This window comes from Ambystoma mexicanum, chromosome 6q (genome assembly GCF_040938575.1).
Source record: "Ambystoma mexicanum isolate Mex_15411 chromosome 6q, UKY_AmexF1_1, whole genome shotgun sequence".
Lineage (NCBI taxonomy): Eukaryota > Metazoa > Chordata > Amphibia > Caudata > Ambystomatidae > Ambystoma > Ambystoma mexicanum.
Window position 1 is genome coordinate 929,098,407 of NC_090937.1, and position 21,605 is coordinate 929,120,011.

Below are 21,605 nucleotides of genomic sequence, written 5' to 3' on the forward strand. Positions count from 1 at the left end.
AATCCAGGCTCTTCGGCCCATGAGCTTGACAGCGGACGGGGGGCAGTCCTCTACGATGAAGGGGCAGTTAAACCTTGGTTCGTCCAATTTCTTTCTCGTAAAGTTCTTCACTAGAACTATGTCCCCTGGGAAGACAAGGGGTGCGCCAAGGCTGAGAGCTGCGCCTGCATCAGCATTGTCTGTTGTGGTTTGTGCTGTGCTGTCCCCTTTTCGCCATCGCTGCAGCTGGCCTGAAATGATAGAGGTGCTGGCTATGAGACAGTCTAGGTACGCTTTCATCTCATCTCCCAGAACCTCCCTAGTTGACTGGGTATCACATCTAGCTCTGTCTCGGAGGGTAAGAGGGGTCCTCATCCTTCTCCCAGTGACTGTTTTGTGCGGCGTAAGATGATGGTCGGTGCCTGGTTGGTTCCGAAGCGGATACAATGCCAGTGGTAGGCAGTGCATCCATCCCTTTCTTAATGTGAGTTTCAACTTGGCAATCCTTTCCTTAAGCAAGCCGTTGATTCGTTCACATATCCCATTTCCCTCTGGGTGATACGCCGACGAGAACTTGTGCTTCATACCAAGCAACAAGCTAATCTGTTCGAACACTGTGTTCACGAAATGAGGCCCATTGTCTGATCTCATAACCTCACACACCCCCCATCTAGGGAAGACCTCCCTCACCAGGAATTTAGCAGCACAGGCAGCATCGGGGTGTGTACAGGGACCTGCTTCTGCCCACCTAATCCCTGGACCTAATATGATAACAACCTCGTCTGTTTCCTCCACCCTCCCATTACTGTTTTTTCCCTCCCCACCACCTCTCCAGCACTATCTGAAATGTCTTCAGGCCTAGTATGATAGTCGCTTGTTTTGTTCCTCCCCTCCCTTTCTGCATCCCTCTCCCTCACCTTTTGTTGTTCTCCGGCTCTACCAGAAATGTCATCAGGCCTAGTACGGTAGTTGCCTGTCTGTTTCCATTTCCTTCCCACTCTCCCCCCACCCTTCCTTATCTATGTCTTAGCTCTTGCACTATCTGAAATGTCGTCAGGCTGAGTACGATAGTTAATTTCACATCCTTGCTGTTCATGGCCTGTAAGAATGTGGTTGTATTTTCCCTTGTTCCCTCCCTTGCCTTGAAGCACTTTGAAACACATTGTAACGCTCACCTGACTCCCACGGAGGCGCTGGCCTGGTTCACGCTGCTGTGACCTCTTACAAGGTGATGCGCAGTGTTCGGAAGACGGACTGGACCGGGCCCCTAAATCTGGCTTGTCTGGCTCGCAGAAGTATCCTTCTGTAGGCGAAAATAGGGGATTAACTGTCTGCGGGGTAATGCAATCAGCCTCCCACTTTCCCCTCTCACCCTCCTCGAAACCCTTCTGTGATTCCTCGTAGCGTCTCACCTTAGGGTCTGGAAGGACGAGCTCTCCATCCTGCTTCTGATGCAGGGGCGCGTTGGTATCCAGTTACTTCACTGGATTTTCGGTTTGGTGAGAACCAAACTTGCTTGGCTTCCAGGTAAGTTTTTTGATAAGAGGTTCCCCTTGTGTCCATGCATTAATGTACTAATGCTAGTGTCTTTTTCCCCATAGGGGCCGGGGTACAGAATGCCGGGGAACAGGCACCGAGCCGAGATGAGAGGTGAAATCCTTGTAGAAATCAGGTAAGCCTTTAATGAGCGTTTTTTGGTAATGTCTTTTCATTCGCTCATTAACGCTGATGTCTCTTTTACCCCTTAGGGGCTGGGGTCCGGAAATGCCAGGATGCGGCGCGGACCCGAAATGAAGAGGGAATGAATCAACAGGTAAGTCTTAACATGGAGATTTAGCTTTCCTTATTCCCTTCTCTCTCTCACCTTTTGTTCTGGTCTTTTTCTCCCTAGGCGCTGGGGCGTGACTGTGAATCCGGATGATCGCTGCTGAACATGCAGGCGCCCAGTAAAGGTGAGTGGAATGCGGCACTGCAGCAATCGACGCAATGAGCTTTCAAATAAAACTCTTCCTTTTCAGGATTGTCGGCGAGATGTCTCCGGGATGCGGATTTAGCAGGTAAGGACTTTTCCTTCTTCTGTTCTCTTCTTCTCTTCCTTTGCAGGTGATCCAGGATGCTAGCAGGTGTGGCAGAAGTCAGGATGCAGGAGCAGACACGGTGAGCGTCCAGCTGCTAGATGCAGAACAACGCGAAGCACGTGTGGCTGTTCGGGTGGGGTTTAAATAGCCTTGGAAGAAGTTCCAGATATGTATCCTTCCTCCAATCAGGTATGTATCCTTCCCCGACCACGCCCGTAAATTAGTCCCACAGGTAAAGTAGTTCCTTTCAGGCCTCAAGGAGGCCGGGATCCTGCAGCATGGTCTGCATCAGGTAAGTGCACCCAAGCACATCCATAATGAGCCTGGCGCCATAGGCGCCAGGACACTGTCCGAAGGGCCCCTATATGGGGTTGCTGGGTCCTTCCTTGGGGACTGGATGTCCGCTTTCGGGGACGCAGGGCTTGAACCGGCTCCCCGGGAGCGGGCATCAAGACACACATTGTGTATAGGCGCTATATAAATAAACAATCATATCATATCACCTGGAGAAGGGACACACCACCACAAGTAAATACCTGTACCCATTACACACCTGGATCATATCGACATAATCAATATGTAGGTGCTGGAAAGGTCCATTCGGTCTGGGGATGACTCCTCTCACTACTTTCAATGTGTGTCCAGAAGTGAATTTCTGGCAGATAATACAGTTTACCATAAAGAATGCAACATGCTCTGCTAAATTCGGTGTAAACCAGTCTTAGTCAAGTGTTGTGGCAAGATTTTTCTTAGTCATATGCATTGGGTAATGGAGCTGTTCTAGAGCTATTTTTAGGAGGTGGCGACAGGCATTACTGGTTTACCAGTGCTATCTTGCCTCCACAATCCATCTGAGGGGTTTAAAGAACACCCTCAACGCTTCCATACATTTTTCTCCTCCTGAGGTGCCTCCCCCTGGAGCTCCATTAACTGTGACTGCCCCATATTGCTATAAGCTTCTGGTGTGGCTCGTGCAACCATCATTCTTTCATGGGTACGTGCCACCTCCACGTCCATGATTGTTTCCGTTTTGAATGCCATACGTTTGGCTTCCGTGTCTGCTTCGTGATTTCCACGTGACACGAAATCTGTCCCTTTGGTATAAGCGGCTCATTTCACGACCGCTATGCCTACCGGGAGCTGTAGTGCTTTTATCAGCCTGTCCAATAAGTCTGCGTGTTGCACTGGCGTGCCGTCTGCTCGGAGGTAGCCCCTCCTTTTCCAGCGCGCTAATCCTGCGTGCACTGTTGACGTCACATAGGCGGAGTCGCTGTATACTGTTACTTCCTGGTCAGCATGATTCTCAATGGCGAGTATCAGCGCCATAAGCTCTGCAGCCTGTGCCGAAAAATGGGATGGTATTCGTGCACTGACAAGTACTCAGAACTCTCCACCCGCTATGTGTTTGATCACGGCCACGCCTGTATATCGTTGTCCATCTTCTTGGTCGATTCTAGAAGACCCGTCAATAAACGATCTCCCCACCTGCCAGGGCATTTTCCTTTACCTTGGGGATTTCATCATAAAATTCCTCATAGTTCGCACAGTCATGCACAGGTTCTCCCTCTGTGACTGGCTCAGCTATAAACATGGCAGGGTTCACAGTTTTGCATCGCACTATTTTGATCGATGGATTTGAGATAATCGCCTCGTAGGCTGGTGTTCTCTGAGAAGTCAGCGTGCCCTTTGGCTTTTCCAGTATGGCAAATAGCAAGTGCTCAACATATAGTGTCATGGAGTACCCCATCACAATGGATTATGCCTTCTCAATGGCAAACGCGGCGGCAGCTAGATTTTGTTCGCATGGGAAGTGGCCCTTCATTACCGGGTCCAAACTCCTGCTGTAATATACTAGGGGTTTATATCCCAATGAGGTTCGCTGCACGAGCACTTTCGTCATAAAGTTGCCATCTGTATGAGAAAACAAATAGAATTCCTCAGCATAATTAGGAATCCCGAGAACTGGGGCCTTACAAATTGCCCCCTTGAGTTCGGTAAACCCCTTCTCCATATCTTCATTCCATTCAATTTCTTCCCTCGTCGCCTGGGCCTTTTTAAGGGCCTAAAACAAGGGCTTGGTATATGAGCTGTAGTCGAAGACCCATGCTCTGACATAGTTGCACAGGCCTAAGAAGCTTTGCATTTGTTTTATTGTGCGCGGCTTGGCTGTGTTCATGATAGCCTATGCCCTTTCTGGGGTTACCTTTTTCCCCTCATGTGAGATCAGTTGCCCTATGTACAACACCTCCCATTGGCAGTACTGCAACTTGTCCTTGTCCACTTTATATCCCTTCTCAGCCAGTATAGTTAATAACTGGACTGAGTCATGTCTGCATTACTTTTCAGTGATGCTGCAGATTAGAATGTCATCTACATACTGCAAAACAACACTGTCCACCGCAATATTGCTTAGGTCCATTTGCAGGACTCTGTTGAAAATCGATGGAGACTCGCAATACCGCTGTGGCAGCCTGGTACTTTTCAGGCGCATTTGTCTGAAAGTAAATGACGTCAGGTCTTGTGAGTCACGGTGCAATGGAATCGAGAAGAATGCATTTTTCAAATCGATCACTGTGAAGCATTTTGCCTCAGTGGGTATGTTGCACAAAATTGTGGATGGGTTCGGGACTAAAGGGAACTCGGGTTCGACTATGTTGTTTAGGGCTCATAAATCCTGGATTAAACGCCAGGAACCTCCCTTTGATTTCTTGACAGGATAAATCACCGTTTTGCAGGGTGATTCCGATGTCACTAGAATGCCCAGCTCTATCATAGCGGAGATTGTCTTTGCAATCCCTTCATCCGCTTCTCTGGACATGAGATATTGTCGTGCCCGTGGCAGAATTGCTTCTGGTTTCAATTTAATTTTTTCTTCACCGGCTCCCTTTAGGAGACCTACGTCATAGGGCACTGTAGTCCATACTTTGGCCGGCACTAGGGCCATGTCGTTATCAAAGTACTCTGGCGTACTAACGCTAACATCATCCTCTGTGGTACCTCTCGCCTGATCATTTTGACCCAAAATATGAGACTCACTTGCACCCGTGTCTCCTCTAGGTCAGGGTGTTCTTCGAACAGATCGGCATCGGGGACGTCAGTCACTCGATACCATCGCACACCAAGGTCTACCCTCGTTGTCACATCCTTCAACCAATACTACCTTTCCTCGCACCGCAGCGGATTGTATCATTAAGGGAAACACCTGTCCCTCCTCTTTGTGCCTGGGTATTCTTGGCCTGAATAGAAACTCATCAGGGGTTCTCATAGTCTTGTCTGCGAGGCCTGGCAATCCTGCCATGAGCACTCGTACTCCATATGCGAAACTGTCTGGTTCCAACGGTACAGCTCTCATGGCTGCACGTCCAGAGTATGCTCTGATCATTTAGCATACGTTCGAATAATGCATTCCTGGGGTGGAGCACACTATGCCATCCTCAGTGAATGAGATGGTCATATTCAACTTCGTCATCAAATCCCGACCCATGATATTCACCGGGGACTGACGCGAATACAATAAAGGTACATTCATGTTGCACTCACCCACTGAGACTGGGAGTGCATCAGTAAAGGGAACTCTGCTATGAGCTCTAGTAAAACTCTGGGTGTCTATTGCCTCGCCGGACAAGGAAAACTTGCCTTCCCGTATGCACGAGCGCGTTGCACCCGTGTCAACTAAAAAGGAATATTCTTTCCCCCCTATGGTGACATTTACCCTAGGTTCCCTGTTAGGGTCTGGTGTCACTGATAGGATAGAACACATCAGAGATCCCTGTGAGCCGTCCTATTTCATGTATAGGTTCAGTCCACTGTATACCTGTGGGTTTCCCCCACTAGTGTTAGTGCTCTGAACCAATTGCGTCAGTGTCTGCTGGGGTTGTCCCTGTGGTACATTCCCCATGTTCAGTGGTTGGACCACTTGCTATGCACCTTGCTGCAAGCCAGCTGCCTGTTGCTGCATGGTATAGTTTTTGGGGATTGCCCTGTTGTAGAGTAGCAGGTTGATTTACTGTGCTTGCCCCCATTCCTTGATTGTTCTGCCACATTCCTTGGCTTCTGCACATGCGTGCCACGTGTCCTGTCACTCCACACATCCAACACACTGGTGGTGGTCGGGCCATCTGTCCATCTGGCATAGCTGGACTGCCCATTGGTGCGCTCTGGATACCACCTTGAACATTTTGAAAACCTGCGTGATTACCTCTAAAGCCTCCCTGATTACCCTGCCATCCTCTTCCTCAAAATCCCCTTCCTGTCGGATAATATCCTGCGTTACCCTGATTGTTTTGCGGCGGGTTAGTGGCACATTGCGCACTCGAATCGGCTGGGCTTGTTAGCATGGCTCCCTCAAGCGCATACTTCGAGAGTTTCCTTTGCACTAGCTTCGCCTCTTCTCCCTTACGCGTTGCCTCTTTCTTTCGATGCTTTTCCTGCAACAGCCAACAAAAATGGGCAATATCAACTGGATTTCGGCCCACGGTTTAGCTTCTATTCCTACCAATTGTTTTAGTTGTTTTTGCACTGGTTCTGGTAACCCTTGGCACAATATATGGTAGAATACAGGGATACATTTCGTCCAAGATTCATGCGTTTCGAGTACCCACGGGTCCTGAAAAGTTTGGATATAAAGCAACGGATCCCCTGACTCTTTCATTTTACAAGTCATTATAGCTCCCATATCTGATGTGTCTGGATATAATATGCGCAGCGCTTTCCACACTGCTGCCCTACAGTTATTAAATGGTGCTCCGTCATGAGTGGTATTAGTTATGGTCACCCCAGGGTAGCCTGCCCTTTTCCACACATCATCTGCTCTTTCGCCAAGTATAGCAATTAGGAGACCCTTAATGTCCCATATGGCTAGAGTGACACCCCCTGTCATTTTCTCTAACTCATGTATCCACTTCCCAGGCCTCGACGTCAGCATGGGAAGTTTATTTTTAAGATTCTCGCGGTCCATGTGCGGCCAAGGAATATACTGCGATCTTGCTCCCCCTTTCTCTAATAGCGGGAATCGGAATGCGCAGTCCTCTCTATCTTTCTGGTCTTTTGCCAGGGTGGCGTTTCCGCCTTGCCGCCTGCCTGGCAATGCTCTTAGCCTGTCCGCATAGGCAGGGGCTGACGCCCCCCTCTGACCGTGGGGTGTCTCTTTGTGTCGGCTGGACTGTCCAGCGGACTTCGGTGTCCTACTTGTGGACCCTCTAGCATCGCACCGTCTCCCTTCGTCATACACTGTTTCTTCCGTTTCCCCTTCAGAGTCAGACTCTGAATACTCCCAGTTCACACAGCTTCTTGTATCATCTTCGTTCTGCTCGACTTCGAGTCTATCTAGGGAACGTCCCGTACTCCCACTACTTTGGGTGACATCCTCAGTATTGTATAACTGAGTGCTCTCTAAGCGCTCATCTTCCCTTCCCTCTTGGGAGATTCGTTCCATTCCCATTTCATCATATATTTTATCAATCGCTTCCCCGATGCTTCTGGTGTCGAAGTCATCATCAATAATTGTCCCGCTTATATCTGGTACTGCATCATTTGCTGGAAAGAACTCTTCTATGTCTTCCCAGTGTACAACAGGATTGGGTTTTTTCACTTCCCGCTGCAAATATTCAAAATCTTGCGCCCTTTGTCTGCGCTCACGCTCTGCTTCCTCATCCATTTCTCTTCACTTCTTCGCCTCCTCTCTAGCCTTATCTACTTCCCTCATCCGTACGTTTCTACGTTCTTTTGCCCTTCTACTTTCCTCATCTTCTCTCTTCTTCACTTTCCTTTCGTGCACCCTCCTTTCTTCCTCCAACTTTAGCATGTTCTGCCTGTACTTTTCATAGGCAGCGCATTGTGTGCGACTGAGCGGTATTCCTTGCTCTTTGCGATATAGTTGGTCTCGCCTCAACCTATCCTTTTTTCTTGCCCTTTCGTCTCTCATAGCCATTTCTTTCTTCCTTTCCTTACTTTGCGCCTCAACAGACCGTTCACTCGGCCTTGCGTCATCACTTCCTTTCCCATCTAATTTCAATAGTATCTGGCCTCGGTCCTTTCCACTTCTTTCCCTCTCTCTCTCTATCGAGAGGTGCACTTGTTTGTGCCTGGCCCTTTCTTTCTTCATCTCGCCTCTCTTTGTCCCATAGGATTGTGGAGGCCAAGTCAATTTCCTGTTCCTTCTCTTTCGTCTCGTCAATGCTACACGCAGGTGACTCGTATGCACAGTTGCTATAACCTGTGGCTGCCTTAAGTTCTCGTAGTGGGTAAAGGCCTACTGACTTACTTCCCTCAACAACTGGTTCCGGCGGGGCAGGTGGCGCGGTAGGCGTCTCACCCCCCTCCGTACATACATTTAATGTCCAGTCTGCGGGAGGTTCTTCTTCCTTTACTTGTTCAAACATTTTCCATAGCTCGAGAACAGCAAGGCGTTTCTCGAGCTTCTTCCCGCTATATGTGGCATGTAGGAACGTGGTCATGTGCTGTAAGACAGCCTTAGACAATGACCCATTCTGGTGCCACAGCATAAACATTTTATTTGCATTGCCCTTAACCCACTCCTGGCTATATTTCTTCAGCTTTGCTGCATGTTTTGGCAATTGCTTGCACAAGTGTGCAAGTGGGGTAACTTCTTCCATTCTTAATTTTGTCACCAACAATGATCACACAGTGTTTCAACTTTACACTATTATGAGCGAGCACCACATACGCTAGCTCCAATCCAATATTTCTGCAATTTTATACCAACAATTCTACTCAAAACGCATCAATTCAGTGGCGATTGCCTCTCATTTACAGAATCGCGTAAAGCAAAATGCATTGCCATTAATTTGATAACACAATTATTCCACATTCAGCATACACAGGACATATATGACAAACGCTTGACAGACTAGACAGACACCAGCTGGTCATACATATACCTGCCTTCTAATTAATCCCCCGACATGGGATTTGAACGACCCCTTTATGACGTCTTTAAAAATCATCGTAGCCTAGCCTGCCCCTCTCTGAGAGGGCTCTGGGTTCAAGTTCCTTCTGACCACTCTTTAAAGCACAGGAACAAGGCGAATTTTACAGTTTTTCTCTCGGGTGCCCTCCCGGTATCCCTTACAGTTTTTGTCTTGGGTGCCCTCCCGGTATTCCTTACCCCAGTTCCTTCAGGTGACCAGGTCTTTTACCCCATATATATATATATATGTATATATGTATATATATATATATATATACAGTCTTTTCTGCTTTTAGCTGTATTATTTTTTTCTCCGCCACCCCACCTTTCCCTTCTTACTCTAAGGCCTATAAGACCTTTGCCAGGATAACGAGTTTCATTGTTTCACTCACCAATCGACTCTGTTCCTCTCTGGAACTTCAGAATCACCGCCCCTTCCTCTTCCTGCTTTTAAGGTTTTTCGTCCGATCCGCTGCCCGTGGGAATGAGAAGGGTTATGCTTGGAAAGGCGGGTTCCTTCAGACCCACTGCAGATTTTTTTGGGAATTATTACACTATCGTTGTCCACGGGGAGCTTCTCAGCCTACTCAGCCGGAATGGCGAAAGGACTCGGGATGTAACCGAAGGCCCAGAGTTACTTCGTGCCGTCGATTTAAAGGTGTCTTATAACTATATTAATCGCTTATCATTAATCGATGGCCGAAACCATCCTCATGCTACCAAGTGTTTACGAGGAGAGGTAATTACTGACGGGCCCATTGGTCAGCACTCACCCTCGAAAACGAGTAATACAAGATAGCTGCACCATGCGAGTGCAGAGTGCAGGATTCACATACTCCGGCAAGGATCAATAATCAGAACTCAGTAAATTGGCAAAGGGAAGTCCGTTTAATGATACATACATCAGTTTATGGAAATCAGCAGCATCACAAACACCTGCCTCACCCTGACTTCCTCGAACTTCAGTACAACAGCCTCTTTATGGGCAAACTTCGTCATCATTGACGTCTAATTCTACAAAAAATCATCATGCAATACAATTGGTTGGGAAAGGTAACTTAAGTATAGGTGCTATAACTGTATATGGAAATAATGCAAGTGGATTGGATAACTCTTATCGGGTGGCCGTCTACGCCCTTGCCTCTACACCACACGTGATTGACGTCACTACAAGTACGACGTCTCATTGGTTACAATGTCTATAGGACCCTAGATTACATGGTCTCTTGTGATTGGGAAAGTTACACCTCTAAACATAAATCTTCATTTTAATTAGCAGCATGCAGAATAGACACCCAGGTGCCTAGTGTCCCAAGATTCACCCTGCCTCCCTTCCATCAATCAGTGGTTTAGGGCTATGTGTCAATAAGCTGCTGGGTATGGCCTCGTATCTGTAGTCTCTTATCAGGAAAAGTTATGGCACCCCCTGGTTCTGGATGACATCAGGCGGTGGTACATATTTGCGCCTGTCTGGTCACGTGTTGGTCCATCTTGAATCTGCTTCATTTTCCAACCTTTTGTGTATTTAATTCTGTATGCGCTTAGCTACCTGCATGGGCCTCTCTTATCTCGACCTTCACGGGCGGGCTGGCATGCTCTGAAGTTGACCTTGATTTCCCCGGCATGAGCCATCCTTTGTTAAGTTTCGATCCCGCTCCTTTCCTCAGCTTGGGCCTGGATATGAAACTTGGCCAGTCAGGCCTTGGCCACCTGGGAGTACTTCTGTTTACACAAAATGGAGTCGCACGTGTACATTGTGCTGTATTGAGGTAGATGTATACAGTCGGTCTAACTTCTACTAAGCATTGCAAGCAGAATTGATTACTTGCGTTTCAAGCTTATTTACACACGTTCAATAAGGCGGTTGCTTCCATCTTGTCTCATGGCACCATTCTCATACGTTTTTCACAGTGTCTCTCCCCTTTGTCCTTTACAATTATCCTCGCAGTTGTCAGTACTGGCATGCATGCTTTCAGTACTCCTTCAGTTCGTTCTTGGAGCTGCTCTGGTCCTTGTTTCATCTCTGCTGGCCTTCCATTATGGCTTTTGGAGTCTCTTCATGTACTGTGTGTAGGCATTCCTCCTCATTCCGTATCAACGGCTGGTATGGTTGTCTGATTGGGTACCGTGCTGCCCAGGGTTGCCTGGTTATGGGCATTTCACCAGGTATTGATCTTCTAATGTACACAGGCCCATTGCAGCCCTTTGTTGGTTCAGCTGCTCCTCGTGCGTCACATACCTTGGCGAGTACTTTACTGGCACCTCGAAGCGAGGGGCAGGGGTGCAGGCCACGTCTGGGGTCTCCTCTTCAAGGTTCTTCAGTATGTCCTGGGTTTTGGAAGTGAATTGAGAAGCAAGTGCATTGCAGAGGGCCTGGGAAGGAGTAGGGGCAGAGGATGCTGCGGATTGGTTGGCATGTTCCCTGCAGATTTTGAAGAGTTCAACTGTCTTGTTGGACGCATTGGACACTCCTGCCTGAATGTGGGCTATTTTTATGGGACAGATGGCGAGTCTGTGAGACTCTGGATCAGGCAGCAGGCCAGTTTGTCAGAGGGTGAGCCTGAAGTGTGCCACTTCTGTTCAGCAGCCCAGCAATTACGTTTTTGTTCAGCAAGATCGGAGTCGTACCAGGTGTTACCTTTGGAGGCAGGTTTCAGGTGGATTCTCATGACTGGGGCAAGGATGTCAAGGATGTTGGTGATGGAAGATAGAGGTTGCTGAGGGCAGAATCCGTGGAAACGTCTGTGTTGGTTGGGCGAGGGGGAATAAAGGTGAAAGAGAAGGCGGCAGCTGATACTCATTTCATCAGACGGTTATTCCTGAATTAGGTTGGCAGAGCTTTATGAGGAGTTGTCACAGGGCCATAGGGACCCAGGTGGGAGGTGAGGAGAGAGTGGTCAGACCAGGACAGAGGAGTGACCAGGGGAGAAGAGAGATTGTGGTTGGAATGTATGATGGCATCTAGCGTATGTCCAGCAGAATGGGTAGGGCCAGAGGGAAAGGGAGGAGCAGAGCTCAGTGAAGACGGAGGTTGCTGTGCAAGGGGAGTTTAGGTAGATGTTGAAATCACCAAGTAATAAGTAGCAGGTTGGAGGTAGTAGAGAGTAGGGAGGAACCAAAGTCAGCCTACTGAGAAAAAAAGAAGTAGTGCCAGGGGGCCGATAGATGGTAACAATGGTCAAGGTGGAGGAAGGAGAGATGACCAATTTGCACACTAGGCTTTCAAAGGGTAAATAGTGCTGAGTGGGTAGGATGGTAGAAGGAATCCACTCTGGGAAGATAAGGCAACTCCACCACCAGCACCGTGGGGTCGAGGTTTAGAGGTAATCTTATAGCCGTCTGGGAGAAGTAGGTCGAAGGAAGTAACTGAGCATGCGTTGAACCATGTATCCTTGAGTGCAAGAATGTCCAGGTCTGTGTCTTCAAGGAGAAGGCAGATGTCAGCCGAATGTTTGGTGGCTGAGTGTGAGTTGAGGGTTGCTAGATGGAGATGATCACTGCCTTTGAAGGTTTTTTGAGGCGGAGTGTCGGGATGTGGTGCATCCGTCTGGAGAGGTGGAGTAGATGGCGTTAAAGGGGGAGGGGCAGGGGGAGGAAAGAGTTGATGAGAGAAAGCAGGAGCCGGTCAAATAGGATGAGGTTGGCCTGAGGGCCTTGAACCAGGACTGTGCCTGTGATGTAAACATTGATACAGCAGTGAGAAGAGAAGAAGCCTGCAAGGATGACTTCCCACTTGGTGCCGCCATTGATGGAAACTGAAGAATAAGGTGGGAAAGTGGCAGTGAGGTGTGAGGTCCATAGGTCGGGAGATGGGACGGAAAAGAGGATGTCAGTGAAGATTTCTCATGAGGATGCACTGACATAGGTGTCAGCAATTGGGAGGCCTGGTTTTGCAGCAAGGATATCTTTTTTATGCTTTTTACGTCAAGATTTGGTGAGAGAGGGAGGATATGTAATGGTTTAGCAGTTGGGGAAGATAGGTAAATGGAAAGTGCCACCTCGGAACGGGGGAGGAAGAGAGAGGCAGAGAGAAAGTGAGAGGTGAGGTGGGGGTGAGTATTCTGCAGTGCACAGTTCTGAACCTGATCCACTTGGCAAAGTAGGCCAAATGGGTATTAGGTGTAAGATCAAACAAGTAGGATGGAGGCACAGATAAAAGCGATTTTTAAACACGCAGGCAGTTTCTATGCAGGAAGGAGGCACAGCTAAAAACGATTAAAAAACACAAGCAGTTTCAAAGCAGGAAGGAGGCAGAGCTAAAAACGAATTTCACCCAATCAAGCAGTTACAATGCAGGAAGGAGGCACAGCTAAAAACGATTTTCCAATAAACAAGCAGTTTCAATGCAGGAAGGAGGCACAGATCAAAACTATTTTCAAATACACAAGAAGTTTTAATGCAGAAAGGAGGCACAGCTATAAATGAACTTCACAGGGGCCTCATTACGAGTCCGGCGGTAACCGCGACGGTAAAAACCACCTGGTTACTGCCAGACTCGTCTTGCCATTCCGCCTCTGTGATTCCCAGAATTACCGGGTCATTACAACCCCGGTTTTCCGGGAATCACGGAGGTGGAATGGTGTTAATCCCCATTCCCATTGAGTCCTAGGGGACTCGATGGGAATGGGGATCATGGAAACACCGGCAGCATCTCGTAATGCTGCCGGTGTTTCCGCATCCGCCTGCAGGCGGGTGGTGTTAAACCCGCCAGGTCAGACCTGGCGGGAACATCACCTCCCGCCTGCAGGAGTCGGGATCAGGCGGTCCGGAAACAACGGTGGCAACGGGTTTACCACCACCGTTATTTACGGACCGCCTGATTTGTAATGAGGCCCACCGTCTTTGGAGGAAAGGCACAGGAAGTGCAGCACAGCAATACAGTACTTGGCGTCCATGAGAGTGAGTCACAGTGAGTGAAAGGCAGAAATCAGTCACCGAAGAGCATGGGGCAAGGTGGATGACTTGAGAGTCAGATGAAATTAGTTCAGTGGTGCCAAGGCAGCCACTAAGTATCAGTACTCACGTGATGGCCCGGGTAGGGAAAACACAGTCAAGAGGTCCGTTGAACGTAAATATATAATTATTGAGCATTTTCACTGTAGGTTTTGGAAAGTGGGGCCTGGAGCATGGCCAGGCACTGACAGGAGCAGACTGGGGCCTAGAAATGTGCCTTTGCAGAGGGGGCCGGCTAAAGCCTGCCAGTTCCCCATTGGTCAAAAGTAAACATCGCAGAACCAATAGTGTGCAGGGAGGTGGGCACAAAAGCTTACTCAGAGGAGGCTACTGAGTACAGGAAAATGCGGCGGCCATCTTGGAAATGCCTCGTGGTGCCAAGTGCACAATGGCAAACAGGCTTCAGGCTACAGTGCCCCCTTAACAGCCTGCTGACAGAGCACTGGGAGGCAGTGTGAATTATCTCAGACATGGCCTTAAAGATAGGCAGAAAATACATTGTTTCCTTAATGTCACTGCCAGTCCATGTAATTGCTTGGAAGTGAGCTGTGACCTGTGCTAATCAAATCATTGCTGATGACAAGATAGCCGCATTTTATTTGTCCCGTGTCTAAGCGGAGTAGCATCAATTAGACCTTTTACAACTCAGACATTGAAAAACAGCTACATTTAAATGCTTGTGGTAAAAGCCACACAGCCATCTCAGAGTGGGCTGACTAGATAGTGACAGGGACGGTACAGTACTTCTCAGTGAACACGGCTCCTCTCCCTCACATGGCCGCTGCCTGCCTAGCTCTGTTCCTGCTGCTCCTCCTCTCAGCCTCCCCCCGACATCATCAGCCACACGCATGTCACAGTGAGTGAGGGACAAAGAGTGTGTGCAGTAACATGTCTTCTGGGAAATGCTCCTGTGGATGACCCTGCATTTGTCCCCACACTGAAATATTTACTCACCCCTTCCATCTTTGAATCTATGTATCTGTGAACAGCCTCTGTTGGAATCTATAAGCAACTATTTCCTTTTCAATATTATTTATGCTTTTACTGTGATGTCACAGCAGAGGATTATGGAACTAATAATCCACTGCTGTAATATCATGGCAGGAGATATAGCATTTTCTCTGCCTCCTTCAGCCTCATAAAACGAAAGATAAGGCAGTGAAATCCCACCGCCCCAGTCGCATCAATCCATGGCAACACCTCATGCCTCCCCCACTTCGCCACCTACATTGCTGATCCATGAGGACAGTGCAGGGGATAGGGGGAGAATGCAGGGAGACATACACAACATAAACGTATACATACATAGCTTTCAACTGTTGGAGCAGCCTTTCATAATTCTCTTTGTATGCCAGTACACCTCGTACCTCCTGTGCTTTAAGTGGGATGCAAAATGGAAGGAGGAGGGCCAAAAAGGGGCATGGACTTAGTGCTGGGAGTGGCCTATAGATGGGTAGCCTACCCCAAGCAATACATCATGAGACCTTGCAAGCATGTATTTGGGGTCACTTAGCATTGTATCATAAAAAAATCTCTCTGGCTTGGTTTGTAAATACATCATCTGTGAATAAAACACTGTCACTTAGGATATGATCATTTCAATTAGTGAGAAAATCAACTACATTTTATGAATACATATACTTTGAGAAAGGGGAGGGCTACAAATAGTGCCAATGTGGGTTCCTTTGCTTCTCTGCCACCTCTTTATCTGTTTTTCTCTGTCACCCCCACCCCTTTCTACACCCCTTTCACCCTCCTTCCTGATTCCCCTTTCACATTATTTCCTTTCCTTCATTCCCCCGCTCTCGCTCTGTCTCTCTGGAAACGCTTGGTTTTGCCAATACTTGCAACAAAAGGTATGTTTGCCCTTGATCTGAGTCACCCCTCCCCAAAAACAATTACAGATTATTGTTGCAACATACACTATTACACCTTTGACAAGTGTATGAACGTGACTAAGTGACCATTTGATGGCAATGGGCGTTTGATGGCATCCCTTGACAGTGGTATGGGTACCTGGAAAAGTAATGCCAAACCCTTTCAATAAGGTGAGCACATGGACATTTCATGACAATCTCTGACAATGTTGTGAATATCTGGACATGGGATTTTAATATCTACCATAGCGTGAGTACCTGGGCATCTGATGGCAATAACAGCCAATTGTGTGAATATGTGGTTATATGATTTTCTTTCTTTCAATTGTCTGAGGACCTGAGGATTTCTGTACCTGGGCATTTGATGGCAATACTTGGCATATGATGTGAGTGACTAGCATTTGTTTTCAATACCCGACACATGATGCTAATCCCTGACATTTTATGGCAGCACCTAGCAATTCATGTCAGCACACTTGAATGTGGTGTATGTACAGTAGAATCTAAATTGAATAAATGCAGTGCAAGGCTTGGCGTATTGCTGAAGTAACTGCCATTTGTTTTATGGTATTTGCACATGACCATTTAATGGAAGCAATTCCAAGTGGTCTGGGTGCCTGGCATGAACTGGCATCCTGCAAGTACAGGTGAGAGTGTTAACTGACAACACAAAAACAATTTTACAATGGAAACATCAAGACTGTTGGCTTTGCCAATTCTTGTTTCGTATAGTTGCACAAGACCTTGGGGGGGAAAAGAAACGACGATGTTGGAGTCAGGAAATCGTTGACATCTAGCTCTCTCCTACAACCAGCATACTCGCTTTCATTGTGGCTGAACATGTGATTAGTACACGTTTTCGATTATGTTGTCTATGTAAACTTGTGATATCTAATTCTTATTGTCCTACATAACTGGTTGTATTAGAATGTATTTACAATAATGTGGAAACCCCTCTGTTTAAGAATTTAGCCTGAAAGTTTTGAATGTGATTTTTTTCATAATTTAAGAACAATTGCTTGAATGATTTTATGAATACCTTTGGACTGACCAGAACTTTAAGCCATGTAGTCAAACAGGTGAAGGTCCATATACAAGAATGATAAAGAGCCTGGACATTAGAAAGGGGAAAGAAGGAAACAAAGGCAAATAGAAATACAAAGGAAGGAAGTCCCCTGTCATGGTTTCCTTGGATTTAACAATCAATTCTGTTTCAACGAGGTCCCAATGCATAGGTCTTAATGATTGGCCTTGTTGTAGCTGAAGGATTCTGGAACTGTCATTGGCGTTGTGGTTTTGGGTGCATTTCAGCCAAGAGTAGTGAAGGCACATGGGGCTAGATCAAGACTCAAGGAAATCTTCATGTCAGCACTCTGGTCAATAGATTTCACTTGTTTGCAAGTCGATTGTCCATACATGCACGTCTTAAACTAGTACAATATGACACTCCAGTTTTCACCCAAATGTTTGTGTTCCCCACCTAATTTTAAGGAAGGTATTGAATTGTTTTTGGTTGATTTCAGCCAGTGCCTTCCTGGCTACATCTGGTGGCAGGAGTGGTCATCTTCACACAGTTGTCTAATCTTTGTTTTTCAGTAAAGTTTAACCATGGAAATTCTCTATAAGTGTTTGCCATCAGAGTTAAGGGCATGTTCTCTGCTGTATTGTGGAAGTAAGAGGTCAGGGAGTAGGATTAAGCTACTAGTGATTAATGGATACTGATTATGAGTGACTCTCACCTGTCTTTTATCCCTCATGTTTATATGATAGCTCCATTTTATTTTCATCTATTGGCTCTGAAATCAGTGAAACCTTTTTTATCTGATGGGCATTTTAGACTTTCAGTGCAATCCTTAGTTTTATCACTGATTCATTTGGGGAATTCTATCCTGTTTGGCCTTCCTCAATCTATTTCTGACACCTTTTGAAACTGTTCTTCATGCTGCTGACCGTTTGGTGTTTTGGGCAGGGAAATTCAATATCCCCCCGGTTTTAGCCTCTCTCTATTGGCTGCCCCTAAATGCAGACATTTTATTCAAGTGAATGTGTATCATTTATAAAGCGGTCCATTTACATAAAACCTCTTATTTGGCTGAAATATTAAAGATCTCTTGGGGTGCAGAGGTCTCAGTAGTCAAGAATGATTGTGCCCAGAAGTGTTTTCTGTTAAACAATCTTTCGCAATCTACGCAAGAGTCTTGACTATCTTAAATTTAGGAAATCCTTGAAAGCGTAGTTATGGAACTCTGCTTGCTATTTTACCTTTGCAATTTTATGGGTTTTCATCTCGATGTTCTGTCATTTATTAGGTCTGTTTTAATGTGTGTATGGAAGATATATTGTTTTCATGATTATATATGTTTATATAGTCCAGCGCTCGGATGCACCAGTACCTTGTTCCCACTTTATACACATTTTAATAAATAAATATGCAATGGCTGACTCAGTAGTTTTAATTTCCTTTTTGGCAGAGGTTTCTGGGAATTGTAGTACTGCAATTAGTTTTTTTGCTGCTATCACTCCCTCTTCAGTACCAGCTTTCTATGCTTAGTTACACATTTGGCACTGTTGGGAACAATTGCACTTGAAATGTGTTCTGATTAGTCTGGGTTATGTTACTAGCTTATATTCTCCTTAGAACATCGTAAAATGACCATGGCACGTTCCATCTCACTTGATTGACATAAGAAGTGTAAATATCCATATTTAAAATGTATCTTCCAATTTTGCCATATTTCATACTATATGATGGGCTCATTCTAGTACAATGTAACAGGCCAAATGGGGAATGTTGTCCTTGATCTATAACAAATGTCTGCATGCATTTCCTGAAAAGTACTTCTTTAACGGACAGTCTGATTTTTTCTATTGGGGAAGCTCGCCATGGCAAACCTGATTCGTGGGAATGAACTGGAGCTGGCAGTCTGCGTGGGTACCGTCATAGGAGACAGTGCATCCCAGACCACATATTATGCACTTGAATTATTAGCAAGGAAATGTATGACAGTGACAACATGGTAAGCTCTTCCAATCTTAAAGAAAATGCTTTATTTTATTGTTGCAGACAATTATTGAACTATCCACATCATGCCACTCACTGCTCTGTGTTTATTTTGAAGTTATATCAGAAACCTTTTAGTGAAATGACAATAGGACTGTGGCCTGCAATCAATTAAACCAATAGCCTTATTCCAAACCTCCTCTTTGCTGTCTTTATAACTTTTAGAAGAACTGTACTACATTTAATGGAGTACCAGGAATGTAGCATCATTTCACACTATGCACCTCATTCTCGTTCGCCGGGAATGGATGCAGGACAGGGGTTGGTCAACTGCTCATCCATGTGGTTGGGCTCTTTCCCTTTATTCAGACCCATCTCTGCACATGAGTGAGACACATTAGTGAAGGACTTTGTGTGGTGAAAGGTGTGGTAACTCTGGATAAGGTTGTGTGTCTGCAACTTTCACCGATTCAATACATGCTTGATGGCACTGGGGGGTGATATTTGCGAAACGCATGACGGAGACCTGCAATGACAGTTGTACTTTCAAAATGGCCACACTAATTTCCTGCTCTATTTAAATTGAATGTGCCCTTTTTTCAGGAGCAGAAAAATGAGGCACAATTTCGTGAAATCAACCAATACCATGGCAGTCGGAATGCCGATTGTCAGTGACATGAGGATTTCCTGCATGATGCCAGAACTCTCATGGGTTTCCTGGCACAGTGACATATATCCTTGTGCAGTCGTTTCTAGGAATGGGAGGACTTAGAGATAAGCCATGAAAAGAAAATGTGTACAGATTTTTTCCACCTGGGCCTTATTCAAAATGGCGGTGTACTTTGTGTCAACTTTCTTAGTAGACAAATATATAGACACATGCACACATTAGAAAGTTTTCTCTGTATCCTCATGCTTTCCTCCTTGCTCGCAACAAGTTGGTGTTCCGGGGTGCATACAGTCAGGAGCCTGGGAAACCCTTAACCTTGTAGAGTAGCCCCTCAACGCTCACACCGGAAGAAATACAACCCAGTAGGGAAAAAGGCCCAGCACACCTCTTGCAAGGAGAACAAGGTTTATTCTTGCAAAAATACAAAAATGTGCCAGCATAGACCTCTGCAGCCACGGAGCGCCCTGACAAAACAGCATAATCAATGGGTTTTAAAGATACACAGCATCATGAGTGATGTACATAACATTGGTTACAAATCCAGGTAGCTGGTTGGTGAGACACTATACACATATAGCCTGCTCCATGCAGGATGCCAGGCAATTGGTCCCAACATCGTCGGTCCATCTTCTTCCATGTGGGGATCTTCTTCTTTCGTCATCAAGTAAGAAGACTCAAATTGACAATTTGGTTACACAAGTCATTATTTCATAGCTCTACTGTGCACCTAGTATCAAGGACTTGAACGAGGCGGCTACTTTCGAGGTTGTGATAACTTCTCAGAACTACGTGAACCCCTGCTCCTTCCCAGACATGCTGGTGCCTCCACAACTTTCCCACCTGCAGCTGAAATGTGTTACCTTCTCCCCTGGCACCTAGCAGCACAAATCACATGAACCAATGGTGGAGGCAGCCTGTCACCGTTCTCTGATCTTTCTAAACGATTGGCCACTTTACAGGTTTATGGTCAGGGTTCTTGGGCTGGTCCGTGCACTCTGTGAGAAACCAGAGGGTGTCTCACCCGCTAGTCCCTGGAATCTCTCTCTCAGGTGGCCAGGGCATGGCCATCGCCTTTAGATCCAGACCCTGGGGGTGGACCAGTGCTGGAGGATCACCTCGGTGAGTGGTCTTCGGGAAGTGGGGGCGAGACAGCTGATGGTGAGACACAGTATTCCCCCGTTTTTGTTCATCTACCCCATCCTATTTTGTAGGATTTTCCGAAGTCCCAACTTCCCTCCCTTTTTACACAAACACTGGGCCGAGGAAGAGGGTGACTTAGAGTAACTAGACTAACTCTCTCATATCGTACTGGACATGTCCCATTAATCGGGTCAGGCAAAATCAGGCACTTTACCCTAAATGCATACACCTGATACCAGTTAGCTCTCCTCACATGAATAAAAGGCAACACCTCAAGAAACACTCTGAGCAAGGTGGAAGGGAGTACGAGCAGAACTTCCGGAATGAAGGCGCACCTAATGGAGAAGAGCAACGGACACAGGAACTAGAGCAGCAGGCCGATAAACCGCAAGAGTTCCCTAGTGAAGGTTGTTGCCTCCAGACAGCAAAAGACACGTGGAGAAAGTCACACCCCGCAAGTTAAGATTGCATTGTGTTTCAAGGACGCCAGCGACCCTCCCGGGTGAACGGCAGAGTTGGGGAGGCGAGGCCAAGTCTGTTGTACTAACCTTGGCTCATGAATTGGAAATAGAAAAAAAAGAAAGAAGCGCACATAGCCAGTGAGTTGGCAAGCGGCCTAAGAGACTGGTGTGTGTCAAAGCAAATGAAGTAGCAACATCATATCACAAGTGAAGACTGCGCACGTGTGGATGAGACGCAAAGAAAGGCAGACCTGTGAATGAACTTTGACGTAAAAGGCAACTGTGAGATCAGCAATACTAAGTAACAGAGTTGTCCGGTGAAGGAAAGCAGCCCATTCGAAAGTCTCCATGAAAGGTACATTGTTTGAAGCTATAAAGCGAAAGTGAATTAAGCAAGAGTAAACGTGAACTTTGAATCAAAGTGGTCCTTTGGTGGTCTGTAAGAGCCACACACATTTGAAAGTCTTTGACATCCGAAAGGGGCACGAGCCCGATTGAGGGAGACCTGAAGTATGATA

At 46.6% G+C, this 21,605-nt stretch overlaps 1 protein-coding gene across 3 annotated transcripts in view; it reads left to right on the forward strand.

Annotated features, from left to right (window-relative positions):
* WDR17 (WD repeat domain 17) overlaps positions 1-21,605 on the forward strand; it is a 2,439,098-nt gene that overhangs the window by 1,778,395 nt on the left and 639,098 nt on the right. For all 3 annotated transcript variants that reach the window (XM_069631441.1, XM_069631439.1, XM_069631440.1), the window contains one exon: positions 18,693-18,832. In XM_069631441.1, coding sequence (XP_069487542.1) covers positions 18,693-18,832 — 140 coding nt within the window. The remainder of the gene's footprint in view (positions 1-18,692; positions 18,833-21,605) is intronic.